This window comes from Mesocricetus auratus, unplaced genomic scaffold (genome assembly GCF_017639785.1).
Source record: "Mesocricetus auratus isolate SY011 unplaced genomic scaffold, BCM_Maur_2.0 Super-Scaffold_100028, whole genome shotgun sequence".
NCBI lineage: Eukaryota > Metazoa > Chordata > Mammalia > Rodentia > Cricetidae > Mesocricetus > Mesocricetus auratus.
This window is the reverse complement of record NW_024429209.1, coordinates 12,410,511-12,426,518: the sequence shown is the minus strand read 5'-3', so window position 1 is coordinate 12,426,518 and position 16,008 is coordinate 12,410,511. Positions and strand designations below refer to the sequence as shown.

The 16,008-nt window shown below is 43.2% G+C and overlaps 1 protein-coding gene across 2 annotated transcripts in view; it reads right to left on the bottom strand.

Moving 5' to 3' along the window:
• The window catches only part of Ncoa3 (nuclear receptor coactivator 3), a 70,726-nt gene that overhangs the window by 23,070 nt on the left and 31,648 nt on the right, over positions 1-16,008 (bottom strand). For both annotated transcript variants that reach the window (XM_013124431.3, XM_013124432.3), the window contains exons 2-5: positions 13,138-13,218; positions 1,582-1,685; positions 1,155-1,327; positions 664-764 (exon numbers count right to left, since the gene is read on the bottom strand). In XM_013124431.3, coding sequence (XP_012979885.1) covers positions 664-764; positions 1,155-1,327; positions 1,582-1,667 — 360 coding nt within the window. In that variant the 5' untranslated portion in view covers positions 1,668-1,685; positions 13,138-13,218. The remainder of the gene's footprint in view (positions 1-663; positions 765-1,154; positions 1,328-1,581; positions 1,686-13,137; positions 13,219-16,008) is intronic.

Here is a 16,008-nt window from a genome sequence, read left to right as displayed (position 1 = left end):
ATAGGAATTACCATACTGTTCCTGAACAAGCGTGTAAAAAGATTCTTAAAATGAATGAGCACAAAAGTAGTTGAAACAACTCACTGAAAGAAAGACCAGATGTCAAGTAAACTTGCAGAAGCCCTCGCCGGCCTGAAGTAGCACTGCGTCATGGTTAATCAGCTCTTCTCAAGGCAATTACTTCAAAAACATGCACATGTTTAAAGTTCGAAATTGCCTCACAAGCTGGGTGCAGCTCCATCACAGAGCACTCACTTGCCTAGCATGCATGAGGCCCTGGGCTCCCTCCCCAGGACGATGAATACAGTTCTCCAAGAATACAGAGTAGCATGCTTGCCTGCTGTGGTCACCTAGCTCGTGTGAGGGCCTTGGTTCAATCTCAAGCACGAAAAAGAAAAAGTAGAACTATAGTGTGCAATGCAAGCAATCATGAGAAAAGCCACAGGGGTGTGTGTGTGTGTGTGTGTGTGTGTGTGTGTGTGTGTGTGTGTGTGTGTGTGTGTGTGTTTTATGGGTAGGTGGTTAGAATTATATAGTGTCAGCAAGGGTATTTTGTGATTGCTATAAGAATACTGAATTTCTTATTTCTAACACCATATATATAACATGGTAAGACAACCAGAGTAGCAACATGCGTTGGACAGCTACAATCTTCACACCTACCTGTAGTAAAAGTGGTCCTAAAGAGTCTTTATCAATGACCCCCTGTCCTGTAGAAGACACATCAGCTTTCTGAACATCATCATCACTGGATATAGTTTTTCCTAAAGACACAGAAGGACGCATTGGAGTGAGCAACACTTATATACACGCACACACGCATGCACTGTGGGTAGGCAACATGTACACAAACATGCAGAACACTGATAAGAGAAAACCACAACTTAAAATATTGAACTTCATGGTTTCCCAGGGAGGCAGAAGGCACTGGGCCCCTTTTCTGCTAAAGGTGCTGGTCTTTAGGCCCCAGCTTCCCTCTCGCCAGCATTTTCCATGGTGAGGAACTTGTCTTCTGCCAATTCTCTGTTGTTTGCTAAAAAGCAAAGCTGGACAACTCCTGGGACTTTGGGGTGAGTCTTGCTTAGCACGAGTGAGGCGCTATTCAATCCCTTTGACCCAGCATGGGAGGTGGGGGTTTCCTGAATTTGTGTTACCTTGCTCTTTTATTTGACGTATCTGCCTCACTGTTTCCTTTAAAATCGCACATTTATCAGGTTTGACGTTGAAATTGTCAATATCGCTAAGATTTGCAGATATCAGCTCAGCCAATTCTTCTATGTATTTGCTCTCCTGCTCCCGTCTCCACTTTTCACCACTGTAGGTAAGACTGAAAGAGGAAGAAAAGCCACAACTCACACCTCTCAAAAGAGAAAGCTGCAAGTAGAATCTGCCCATGTAACACCATTAGTTCCCTGTGGAAACAAACCAAACTCAGCCAACAAGAATGTCCAAATGACGGCACAAAAACATACAGTGTAGAAAACCCTGCAGCTTTCTTCAGTGCCACCTTTGATTAGCCACTGGCCTTGAGAAAACTCAACCCCAGTTCCTCCATCTGGAAAACTGAGACAAATCACCTACCCCTGTCCTGGAGCATCGCAAGGCAATTTGCGTTTTCGAGACTCAGTGGCCAGCGGATCCAAGGAGCTTTCACCTAGTCCACTCATCTTGAACAAGATCAGCAACTAGGAAAGAAGAGGTAATGAAAATATCATGACCGAATGGTCCAGAGGTCCTTTCTCAGTGTACTTGTCAAGAGCTCTGCTGCGTGGTAACAGTGCTGGTCATGGTGGTACATACCTGTAACCCAGCACTTGGAAGGCTCAGACAAGAAGATTAAGGGAGTGGTACTATTAAGGAGTGTGGCTTTGTTGGATGAAGTGTGACTGTGGAACCAGGCAGTAGTGGCACACCCATACCTTTAATCCCAGCACTCAGTGAGTTCAAAGTCAGTCTGGTCTACAAATGGAGTTCCAAGACAGTCAGGACTGTTTCACAAAGGAAACCCTGTCTGGGATTGGGGGGGGGATGAAGGACAGATGGGACAGGTAAAATTCTACATTTTATTTATGTCCAAGTAGAACACAAATAAAAGCTTATCCTGTGGTTTCATAAGAACTCTTCAAACCAGGTGGTGGTGGTGGTGGTGGTGGTGGTGGTACAAGACATTAATCCCAGCATTTGCTAGGCAGATACAGGTGAATTTCTGTGGGTTCTGGGGCAAGCCTGGTCTACAGAGCTAGTTCCAGAACAGTCAGGGCTACACAGAAAAACCCTATCTCAAAAAGACTAGACTGTTGAGAATCTTTGTAAATGTTTATTTTATTTTCTGTGTATGAGTGTTTTGCCTGCATGCACCATGTGTGTACAGTGTCCACTGAGGCCAAAAGAAGGTGTCAATCTGCTATGACCACCATGTAGGGTATGCTGGGAACAGAACCTGGGGCCTCTGCCCAAGCAGCCAGTGCTCCTAACCGTTGACCCTCCTCCAGTCCACAGGCTCTCTAAGTAGCACTTCTGTCCAGTGATGATTTCTCTATATTTACTACCTAATGTTCTTCCTCTGTTGAGTCCAAATAAGCCTAGGCTATATAGACATTACCATAAAACTCCCTACATTCTACTTAAAGCATAGGTATAAATCCAGACAAACTCTTATATGACAAGGGTTGCCATAAGCCACACAACTGGTGGAAAAATAATGTTCAAGCACTAAGAAGATAAATACAGGACATTTCTTTTTGAGCTTACAATGTGAGGGTTCTATTAAGCCTCATGTACTAAACTTTCATGTGTAATATAAACTCTTGCTTGAACACGACAATCACTGGCCTACAGAATCCTAAGTCTCTAACCTTAAAATGCATCTAGCATTTCAGCCAGCCAGCCAGCCTACAGGACACATGTCCACTAGGTGGCACAATACTACCAGACAGGCCAGTTTTTTAAAAACCCACACATGGTCAAACTTAAAAATATGTAGGTCATGCTTGTTTTGAGACAGGGCCTTGTGACACAGACTAGCCTGGAACCCACTATGTAGTTGCTGCTGGTACTGAGTACCTGGTCCTCCTGCCTCTACGTCACTGGGACTACAAGTACAGCCACAGAACTACAGCAAGTCTAGAGGGCTTCTCATGCGCTTCATCCGAAGAGCATTTTTAAACTGAGCAACAAACTGCACTGAGCACTAACATACTTGTTTTCACTTAACTTATCCCGAATTCTGTGTTTTCTCTTCCCCTGGTGTTAAACACAGGCTGAAGCCACACACCTCAGCGGAAAACTGCCAACAAAAAGCAGCTCCTCAACTGAAAGATGAGGTTTGATCTGTACTCGCCCGAGGTCCGACAGCTCGGAACACCTATGGGTGCTGTCGAAACCCAATCCATTTCTGCATTACTCAGAAGGATCATCTGTGACAAAGTCAAACTACACAAGAATCTACCAGAGACTACAAAGAAGACACAAACACCACCCACCTTTCTAGAAGTCACAGCCAAGCGTGGCACCTGCTGAAGCACAGCAGAAGTGACCATCCATGGAGTCATGCCAATTTAACATAGCTGAACACAAGGACTGACATTACCATTTTGGTATATGGCTTAACATTAACCAACTTCCTTTCTTGTTGTCTCAGACAAGAGACAAGGCTTGTAAACTAGCTAGAAGCACTCCTTGACCAACAAGAACAGAGTGAAGGCTCAGAAAGTACAGCGCTTGTCAGTTCCTAGCAACCAGAGCTCCATCGTTGTCTTCTACACTCCATTTATGCACTGAGGCATGGGTGTACATACAGGCACACAAATGTTTAAAAAAAAGATAAAATGAAAAATATCATGTTAGTGTCCTAACTGAGCAAGTTATTCTGGGACCTAAGAAAAACCTTAATGTGCCAAAATGAGAGGGAGTGGGTTACCCAATGATAAGCTAACTTTTCCCTATGTTAGAGGGGGAGTGGAGGGACTGATAGGCCAGGATGGCATTGAACTCCTCACTATATTCATGAAGACCCTCCTGACCACAGTTGATTCTGTTTTACAGATAGGTAAATGGCTAAATAGCTTTTCACTAGCATTACAACTAGTTCCTGAATGGTAGAGATAGAACTGACTCTATAACCAACAAAAAGGCATCAAATGTTTTTTGTTGCTTTTAACCCATTTTATTTCCCCACAATCACCAAAATAAACCACTACCTCCAACCATCTAACAGAGAGCTGCTCAGTTTATCAGTATCATAAACACTAGAGCATCTTCAGCTTAGGGGCATGAGGAAAGTGCCTGAGTAAGGGTTAGTTAACTCCACAGCTACTGTGCTTTATCCCCCAAAACACTGGCTAAGCTGTACTCTGGCCTAACACTGCCCTGACTCCTACATGAGATGTGCAAAGAGTGGCTAACACAACAAGACTATCTGAGGTGAGAAAAGCAAAGCTCTCTAAAATAGCCTCCAAGAGTGTGTTCTTGGGTGTGCTATGATTAAACGCGGGGCCAAGAGCTGGCGATCTCAACTGTGACTCAACTTCTCCATCAGGCTTGTGTGCCAGGGTTATACAAGGTATGATTGAGTACACTAATTATGAGAGTCTTTGTAGTGTCTCTTGAGAATCACAGAAACATAAAAAGATGTTCAAATAACAGCTGTGGGTTTGAACTGATTTACTGAACTGCTTAAAGTGCTATGCAAAAATTGGGACTGCTCTAATTAGGGGGGAGGGAAAGGCACCTGTGAAGAATTTACAAGGCATCAAGAGACATTCATACATAAAGGTTTTGTCAAAAATACAAGTCCCAAATTGATACTCCTATTCAATTTAGTGGCTTGTCAACAATTAATCTAAATACTTAATCCTACATTATCAAAGGTTTTTTTCTACCCTGGCGTTGGTGGCGCATGCCTTTAATCCCAGCACTCGGGAGGCAGAGGCAGGTGGATGGATCTCTGTGAGTTCGAGGCCAGCCTGGTCTACAAATCGAGTTCCAGGACAGTCTCCAAAACAATACAGAGAAACCCTATGTACAGTCCAGGCCTCAAAGTCATCATCCTCCAGCCTCAGTCCCACAAGTGCTACAACTAAAGAACCGGACAGCTTGTTTTCACACTTTTGCAACATTATATACTACCCCCTCACTGTTTCATTATATACTACCCTCTCTGTTTCATTATATACTACCCTCTCTGTTTCATTATATACTACCCTCTCTCTGTTTCATTATATACTACCCTCTCTCTGTTTCATTATATACTACCCTCTCTCTGTTTCATTATATACTACCCTCTCTGTTTCATTATATACTACCCTCTCTCTGTTTCATTATATACTACCCTCTCTCTGTTTCATTATATACTACCCTCTCTGTTTCTGATCACTCCTCAGCACACACAGCTACTTGGGAGGCAGTGGCAGTGAGCTCCAGGCCAGCCACGGGCTGTTTTCAGTATTGTCACAACCACACCAGCCCTTATCCAACTCCAGTCCTCTTCCCCCCGTCCAGCTATGCTTCCAGTAAGTCTCCCATTCTTCAAAGGTGCTTGTGGAAAGGAGAGTAGCTGAACCATTAGAGAAATTCCCTCCATCCTACTGTGCCATTTTTTTCACTTGGGTATCCCATTCCAAACACTATGGCTTCAAGATGGCCTCAAAACAGAAGCCAAGGATTTGGCGAGTTGCATCCCAAGTTCATCGCTTCACTAAAAGGTCTACTGTGGTCTTCTGTAAACGCTAACCCAGTGAACACCAGAGGGTGAGACAGCTATACAGGGAAATCACTTGCAGTGATCCTCACTACCTACACTACACACACAATAGTGGGGGAGGGGAGAGAGGGAGAGGGAGAGGGAGATACTCATGGCGTACGCACACACACTTGCACTAACACTAAACTGAATAAAACTTTTAAGATGAAGCACCTTGCCAGGTATGTCCTGTAACCCCACATTTGAAAATAAGAATCTGGAAGGTGATCTTGACCAAGGGAGTTTGAGTGCAGCCTAGGCAGTACAGCAAACCCTATCTCAACAAAATAAGTATGAAAGCTAATGCTGCTTCTATTGTCGGGAACCAACAAACCACCAAGTACCGAATCATAGATTGTATTATGTACTACAGTAAGTCTTGCTGGAAGTCAGAGACTGGGTGGTGATTTAAAGGTAGAAATAGCTCAGCACATGTGCACACACCAACACACATACACAGGTAATGCCTGTTTTCAGAGCTTCTGCTTGGTTTGTTTCTCAGAATAACTTTTCTCTCCAAGAGGCGCATTTCCGGGCAGCATGTTATGGTTTCCTGCAGTTGACAATCAGACCCGAATCCCATGAAGGACCTTCCATGCTGCACTGAAATGCATGACTTGACTTCACTACTACACAGCTTTTCCAGGTATGATTCTGCAGTGCCAAGCATTGAGTGGAGCTGACATTTCAAATAGAAAGTAAATGTATAATTTCATTATTCGGTCTTTTAAAATCTACATTCATTCAAATCACCCATCATTCATCAGAAAAGTCATTCAGTAATGAAAGGTAATCATGGTACCAGGGTCAAGTTCATGGACATTTTGATTCCAGGTGAAAGCTCAAATTTTATCATTGACAATAAACAGATTTTGTTTCTAAAGTACTATGTTTAACTGACTCACTTTCTGAAAACCAGCTTGGTCTACAGAGCGAGTTCCAGGATAGCCTCCAAAACAATAGAGAAACCCTGTCTCGAAAAACCAAAAAGTCAGACTAAAGATGCTGATATTTAATCTGACTAAACTGAAAGTGTCTGTCACTATACAGCATCCTTAGTAAGATGGCTTCCTTATTAATGCCAAGAGATTCTTACATTTATTTCTTTATGAAACTTATCAAAAATCCAAATAAAAACTCATACACAAAGTAATTAATCTTTACCTTCCTTCCTTCCTCCCTTCCTTCTCAGGACCTAAGAAGCAAAGCCTGCAGAGCCGTGTGTAGAAATGCAAAGACAGTAGTCCATCCACCTGTGTGGGGTCACTGTGTCTTGCAGCCAATGTGAGCCGCACACCAAGGGTACTCAGGCTCTGATGGGTCCAGATACACGAGGCCTGTGCCAACCACACACTATGGGCTCCGTGCTTTCTTCTAAACCCCTTTTAGCTACCACCGCAATCAGATTTGAAAAGCCAGGAAACTAAATTAAAAATTATTTCAATTCTACTCATGTCATCTTCCAGAACACCTTTCCACAGTTGATCTGCAGGGCTTCGTTCCTCTAATTCCCTCTTCTATATTCTAGTCACATTTCAGGGTATGGAAATTAAAGAAGGGCTGGCTCACAGGTGACATTGCAAGACCACTATGTGAGGATGTTGCATTTTTACTCTAATAGTCTTAAACTGGACGGAACACAAAATTTCACAGAAATGAATCAAACATCCTGCACCTTTCACTTATGTGTTTAATACAGAACCCACTAAGAATTTTTAGTTTCCTGTACTAATGATTACTATACATCTTATTTAAAGCTTAGAAACATGTGTTAAGCACATGTGCACATGAAAGCTTTAAAAATTGTTTGAAAATGTGAAAACGAATAAGACTCTTGTTATCCTTGATCAATGTTGGCTGCCACGCACTCCTGGCTGATACATACTATTTCACAAAGCAAGACCTAGAAAAGGCAGTTTGGAATCCATCAGCTGCATGTACTAATTACACCCAGAACATTCTACCCAAGGTCACAAGTGTAGGTTTTCAATATCACTTGTCCTTTGTTATTCCTTTTGAGACAGGGTCTATGTATCATGACTGGCCTGGGGCTTGCTATGTAGACTGGGTTAGCTTCACAGAGATCTACTAGCCTTTGCCACCTGAATGTGGGATTAACAGAGTGTTCAACCATTTTCTTTTGAAAATGGATTTAGAAAATAGATTCAGAATCCTAAGTAAATAATTACAAGTGTGGTCCCTACAAGCTACAACAGACCAAGACCAATTACATTTCCTAATTTTCAAAATTAGGTACTATAAGAGGTACCTTATATTGAGAGAGAGAGAGAGAGAGAGAGAGAGAGAGAGAGAGAGAGAGAGAGAGAGAGAGAGAGAGAGAGAGAGAGAGAGAGAGAGAGAGAGTTGTGCCACATTTGAATAGAGATTTAAAAAAAAAACATTGAGTTTGAAGACAATCTGGGCTAGTCTAGAAAGACTCTGTATCAAAAAAAAATTACACATTCCAAAAGTGTCATAGTTAAAGAAAACTACCCCAACCGCTGGTCTGACTTTAAAACAAAACAACTCTTGACAAGAATTTTCCTTTTCAAGCATCCTGAGCAGTATGTGACCTACGCTCAGTCAGCCATGGCAGTGCACACTTGTACTCCCAGCACGTGGGAAACTCAGGCAGGACTCCCCAAAGTTCAAGAGACCAGTCTGAACTACAGAGCAAATACCAGACTAGCCTGGGCATCATAGTCAAAATCACATCTCAAAAGACTTAAGCATAGTTGCTTACGGCTGCTTCTGCATCTAGTGTACCTGGAGCTTCAGAGGGCTTTGCCAATCTCCACCTCCCATCTCTCCTTAGGAGTGCTGAATTACAGGTGTACACCACGGCACCTGACTTTTCCCAGGGTTATGGAAATGTCACTCAGGTCGTTGGGCTCATGCAGCTAGGACCTTCCCCCACTGTAGCCCAAAGCTATATACAATATCAACTTATTCAAAATACTGAAACTTAATAAATATATCAAAACTCTTGCTTTAATAACTTCACACTACATTCCAAATATGTAACATCAATGTTGGTAGTCTGCTTCTCATAAAAGACTCTCTTAGAACCCAAACTGCTGGATATGGTGGCCCACACCTACAACCCCACCCAGCACAGAACTCAGGCAGGATTGCCAAGAATTCCAGTCATGCTTGCCTGGCAGTGGTGGTGTACACGCCTTTAGTCCCAGTACTCAAGGCAGAGGCAGGCAGATATCTGTGAATTCAAGGTCAGCCTGGTCTACAGAGTTCCAGTCCAGTCAGGGCTATGCAGAGAAACCCTGTCTTGGAAAAAAAAAAAAAAAAAACCATGCCAGTGTATACTATACAGTGAGTTACAGACCATCTTACACTACAACGTGATGAGGACACAGGGTCAAAATAATAATAGTGAAATTTAAAAAGACAAGGGAATTGGAAGGAGAAATACTAGGGGCCCACTCCTTTAATCCTAACACTCGGGAGGCCATCCTGGTCTACAAAGTGACTTCCAGAACAGTCAGAACTGTTACACAAAGAAACCCTGTCTTGAAAAAAAAAAAATGCATACATGCACTTGGTTAAGAGCACTGGCTGCTCTTCCAGAGGTCCTGAGTTCAATTCTCAGCAACCACATGGTGGCTCCCAACCACCTGTGTGATGAGATCCAGTGCCATCATCTGGCCTGCAAGGACAACAGCAGACAGAGCACTGCACGCACAATGAATAAATCTTTTTTATGTAAATAGTTATAAAAATTATAATATTTTTCAAAGGTTTTTTAAAAAGCCACATCATTCCAAGTAAAATTGCTATGGTTTTACCATTTGTAACAAAACCATTTGACTGGCCTTAAATAGAAGATTCACCAAAATTACAATGCAAGCCTGAAACTGTAGTTATAAGCTTGAGTGTAAAAGCTGGTTTTAAGGGCTTTGAAAACTGAAGTGAGCTATGTGTGGGTGACACACACCTGTAATCCCAATACTTGAGAGGCAAGAGGATCAAAAGTTCAAGGGCATCCCAGCTAGGCTGGAGGTCAGTATGAACTATTAGACCTTGGGTCAAAAGAAAAAATATTAAGATGAAATCTGAGGGTGCAGGTGAAGTGTGTGGATATAGAATCTGGGGGTATAGCTCAGCAGTGGATTGCTTGCCCAGTAAAGGCTTGATCCTCAGAACTGGAATGCTGAACAAAAAATGTACTGCTACATCAGCAGCAGATAGAGATTTACCAATCTCAGAACTGAATATAAATCCTAATGAAGCCATGCAAAAAAAAGTGAGAAAAATTAATTATGCAGAATGCAATTCAATCTTATAAATCATTATTCAATTTAAAAGTATATTAGACCCGACATTTATAGTTGTTATTATTGTTATTGTTATTTTAAAGCTATGCAAGGAGCTGGAGATGGCTTAGCAGTTAAGAGCACTGGTTGCTATTGCAAAGGAGTGGGACTAATTCCTAGCACCCACATGACAATTCACAGGAGTTCTGATCCCTCCTCTGACTTTTGCAGGCACTGCATGCACTTGTTGACAGACACAAGCAGGCAAGCACCCACATTCACTAAACCAATCAAAAAGCAAACAACATACAAAATAATGTTCAATTCAGTGTCTTAAATTTGAAAATGTTATTGTGGACACCTCATCTGACATGATATAGACACATACATACAATTAATTACTCCCATTTCTTCCTACAGCACAGTGGGCTAGAAGAACTGTAACAGAGAAAACAATCTCACTTCAACTGGTAAAGTTCAGTACCCATCAACACAACACAGGAAAACAAGAACTGGATGCCACGACTCGAAGACTCTCCCTCCAGATTAGCAAGTCACTTAATGCTATCTCAAGAACTACCATTAGATCTGGCTACATTTGTCTTTATTCTGGTTTTCTCTTAAGACAGAGAAAGAGGGACAGGTGCAGAGGGGAATAGATATGACCAAAACAATAATTTTTAAAAAGATTTCTTGGGGCTTGACAGTGGTGGCACACACCTTTAATCCTAGAACTCAGGAGGCAGAGGCAGGCGGATCTCTGAGTCTACAGAATTCCAGAACAGCCAGGTTTACATAGAGAAATCCTGTCTCGAAAAATAAATGTTTTATTAACTTGGAGGAGAGGCCTGAGAGGCCCAATAACAATCCTAACCACCTGATGGGGGTAAAGTATGGACTTTAGCAGATCATGAATAACAAACCAAAGACTGTGTGTGTTCTTCATTGGTTTAGGTTTAGGGTGGAAGGTGTTTAGACTTGGTTTTTGCACATAAAAGCCTGTGGTTCCTGGCTGCCCCGAACCTCACCATGGAGACAGGGCTCAGCCTCCCCATGCTGGGTTTACAGGCATGTGATGATTCAGTATTCTTGACTTATCCCCACAAACATCTCCTTTAAAAGGAATGTAACATTCAGCACTGTGGTATGCACACTAACAATACTGAGCTGAAGGAAGAGCATCATTGAGTTCAAGGCCAGCCTGGGCTACAAAGTGAGATGGTAATCTCACTAGCAATCTTGTACTTTAATGAGTGGGGAGAAACATTTAGCAGGTCAGAACCAGATCTGTCAACCACAAAAACTCAGTTGGAAAGAACCTAATTGATCATCATAGAAACTTACAGAAAGAAAGACCACAGCCCTGTCCCAGTACAAAACTGGCCAGCTGTACTTCCCGGCTTTATGCTTGAGAGTCACTCTCCCGTCAGACAACTGGTAAGATTAAATGATCCATACATATACCCCAAACAAAACAGGCTGGAAAATAGTTAAGATGTTCGGCTTTAGGGCAGCATCCTTTTTAAGTTCTCATATAATCAAAGCAATGTTCTTCAGATTAAAATGAAGGGCAGGGGCCGGGCGTTGGTGGTGCACACCTTTAATACCAGCACTCGGGAGGCAGAGGCAGGCGGATCTCTGTGAGTTCGAGGCTAGCCTGGTCTACAGAGCAAGTTCCAGGACAGTCTCCAAAACAATACAGAGAAACCCTGTCACGAGAAAGAAAGAAGGGCAGGGATGAATAAATATAGTCCTTACAACCTAGGAGTCATTCTTGTGCCAATGATATTTTTGTTCACATTGATTCACTATAACCAGGACAACTTGTAATGATGGTTTGCATAGAAAAAGGAAACATAATGTACATGTAGGTAAAGGACAACTTGGAGACATCTCCTCCCAACATACGGGTCTCAGATCAAACTCACACTGTAAGACTTGGCAGCATGTGACCACCTCACCAATCAATCAGGAGAACTTTTAGAATTCTAGTGTTACTCTTCTGTCTATACTATTTCTATATGCACTACATTGTGAGGGTTCATCTTGACTGACAGTCTGATTGGACTGAGTAGCCACCAGTGCCTAGTGCACCGTACATCTGTGAGCTCTCTTCCGGAGCTGGCAAGTAGACAGCAAAGGACAGGCCTGTCCTGACTGTAAGTGGCAACATCCAATAGGTCAAAGGACCGGACAGAATGAAAGTGAGGGGGGAATCTACAAGTGCCAGGACAAGCTCTGGATCAATAAGTAAAGGAAATCAAGACAGGTCCCTAACTGATTGTGGGGTTTAGTCTAGTGGCTCCAACATAGGAAGCCGTGAGCATTCTCAGCAGGTGGCTGAGCAGTACCCGAGGTGCTGTCCTTTTTTCTGTAAACAGGAAAGGGAACATAAGAAAATCTTGTGGCAAAATGAATAGAAACAGCAGATAAGGAAGCAGCAAGGGGACATGAGTAAAACTGCCGCTCAAAGTTACCAGCTCTTGACCTAGAGAAGGCTAAAATTAGAAACAGAAAGTGGCACAAAAGTAAAAGACAGGAAAACAGCAAAGTAGATAAAAACCTGTTTAGAAAATGTACCCAAGGAGGGTGGGATTCAAACACCCAGGACTAAGCAATGACTGACAGGAAAATACAAACTTAGCAAGGCAAAGCACAACTGCTTTCTGGGTGATCAGGCAGGTTTTTGTATTCTCATTTTACTATTGTGATGTAACATTAAAGGTTAAGAACGGTCTGCACAAGCATCCTGGGGAAAAGGGCAAACATGGGTTGGGGCTGATTCCAGTTTGTTTTTTTGACAGGGCTCACGTTGTAAGCCCTGGCTGACCTGCCTCTGTGGAAACTAAAGCATGTACCACAATGCCAGGCAGATTCCAATTTTAACCAAAAACCTTAAAATATTCACACAGAGAGAGAAGCAGGCAGGGCTGCTATACCTCCTGTCCTCCACGGGGGGATAACATCCACCTATGTGTTCACTCAGCCAAATCCACTTGCTCGACCATCATTAAGCACACTAAGCACAAAGCAAGTTGAAGCCACAAAGCAGAAGGCAGAGCCTTCAGGCAGTTCAAGTAAAAAAGAAAATTGCAGCGATCAAGTCAAGGAAACTGCATGAATTACCTGGCAGCCCAGTCAGTGAGGTTCAGGTGGGAGCTTATTTTTACCGATCTCCGAGTCCACTGTTCAGCAAATCTTCTGATCCTAAGGACAAAAAAGAGGGGGAAGGTGAATTGTATTGTCTTTCTGCAAATTAAACATCAGTATTGGTCCTGCATGAATTATCCCCATCTCTCTCTTCAGCCTGAGAAAACCATCATACATACAGCCCTCCTCTGGGAATCCTGGTAGATGCCTTTTTGGCCATATCAATACTTGTAATTTTTATATTTAAAAAAAGAAAAGTTGGGCTGGAGAGATGACTCAGAGGTTAAGAGCACTGACTGCTCTTCCAGGGGTCCTGAGTTCAATTCCCAGCAACCACATGGTGGCTCACAACCATCTACAATTCAATCCGGTGTCCTCTTCTGGCATACAGGCAGAACACTGTATATGTAATAAATAAATAAATCTTTAAAAAAAGCTTTACAAAAAAAAAGTTAAGCTCTACATTCACAATGTGATTGTCATAAAAGAGAGCAGGGTTTACACTATGCACAACCACTCATGCTGATGCACACGAGAAAGGATCAGTCTGACTTCAAAACAGTCACTATGCTCATTGACTGCAATATAATGAAGGTTAAGTTTAGTCCTAGGCAGAGCCAACCTGAAAACATGAAAGGCACAATGAAAGCAACAGTCTTGGTTTCCCCAAACAGCCTTTGAAAAGCTAGCTTTCTTGCTGCTACCAGCACCAGAAGTTTATCTTCTCATTCTGCCTATATTCTCCTTTCCCTAGACACTCAGGGAAGGGGGTCTGGGGTGCAGCAGGCTGGTTACCAACCACTCCCTTGGATGCTGCGGGAGGGGGGCACACTTTGATGGGGGAAAGGGACATTGGACTACCTTCTCCCCTTGTTCTGTGAGGGAGGGGTAGCCAGGATTTGTCCCAACCTGAGGCGCCCCCTCTGGTTACCTATTTGCAGTTACTTTGGAAAAGGGAAGGGAAGGGTGAGCCAGCTTCCTTGTTCAAGAAATTTTCAATTAAATGCTTGCTCTGTGTCTACTGGATAAAAAACACTATAAAGAAATCATGGGCCAGGTGTGGTGGTGTACACCTTTAATTCCAGCTCTTGGGAGGCAGAGGCAACCAGATCTCTATGAGCTTGAGGCCAGTCTGGTCTACAAAGGGAATTCCAGACCAGCTAGGGATACAAAAAAGGGGGAGGGGAGGCGGAGGGAGAGGGGAGGCTGGAAGATGGCCTAGTGGTTAGGAACACACACTACTCTTGCAGAGGACCTGAGTTGGTTTCCCTATACCCTTGTAAGGCCACTCACAGCCACCTGTAACTCCTATCTTACATCTCTGGCCTCACTCACGGCACTCACATTCAGATATACACATAATTTTAAAAATTGGAATAAATGTTATAAAAATGAAATCATGGTGCCACCATTAACTGGGGGGAAGCAAACGCAGGCAAAACCAGGTACCAAAGTTTCTGAAACCAAAGTGACGTCCGTGATGAGCACTGGGTAAGACCAATGCCTGTGCTACGGGCAGGGATGAAGAAAAGTGGGAATCCTGAAGCACTATTAAATGAGACATTAAGACAAATCCAAAATCGTTTATCTCTGCCAAAAATAACTAGTGAAATCATGCAATCTCTGCAAATATTACCTGGATTCATAAGACGCCATGTTAATTCTTCACACTAAATGGCAAAAGAGAGAAGCACAACCATGTGTCTCCCAGAACTGCAAAGGCTAAGCAGGGAAGATGGCTAGGTCCAGACCAGCTGGGTTACAGAGCCAACCAAATCCTCTCACAGTCCCCTGTGAGGGCTTGCCAGCACGTACAACCCCAGGACCACCAACCCCAAGAAGTGAAAGGGCATAAAAAACACACCTTAAAGGATGTTTTCATTCATGTTCATGCATGTGTGTGTTTCCCTGTGCCCCATGAGAGAAATGTGGAAGTCAGAACAACTTTCACAAACCTGTTCCCCACTGTGGGCCCAAGCAAAACCTTTACTCATTGAGCCATCCTGCCAATCCAATAACACCTTATATAATATTGGCCATTTGCAACCATGCATCTGGTCTTTAATCTCAAAAGAAAGAGAGAGAGAGAGAGCAGGGAGGGAGGGAGGGAGGGAGGGAGGGAGGGAGGGAGGGAGGGAGGGAGGGAGGGAAAGAAAATATTGGTCATTTGTTAGAAGTATGGAAGGCAGGATACATAAATAAAATGCATAAAGGCAATATAAAGGCCTCAAAAGTGAAAGTTTGTAGCCCAGCACATCCCGGAAGCAAAGCCAGGTACTCTGCTCAAACAGAGACTATAGCCTGCTGTGGACTGGAAGGAGGGCAGTAGGGGAAGATGGTAAGTTAGAGCAAAGTACAATGGCACACATGCATGCCATAATGAAAACCAGTACTTGCATGTTAACACAACAAACATAAAATGTTGGATGTGGTGACAGACACAATTCCAGCATTAGGCTAGTCAGTTACACACACAGTGAGACCCTATCTCCAAAACTAACTACAACTTGTGAAGCCTCCCTCTTCTGCTTCTAAATCCCTAGAGACACTAAAGAGACCACAAAACCCTAGCGGCAGAGCTGTCTGAACTGGCCTCACATCTCCGACTGAGCTCAAGTTAGTAAGGATGTAGTTAGAAGGGAGTCAGCATGTCACAAGCTGCATGCAGCTGCTCGCTCGCCCCTCTCCTGTCTCCCCCACTCTCTCCCTCTCTGAAAAGCCTCAGAGCCTCGCAGGATCACACTAAATAAATACAGCAAAGGGGGTGGGGTGGGGTGGGAGGTAAGCAGGCTCCACCAGTAGAAGGCTTTCCACAGGAACTGGTACAGGGTCAAAAGTTTACAGTGG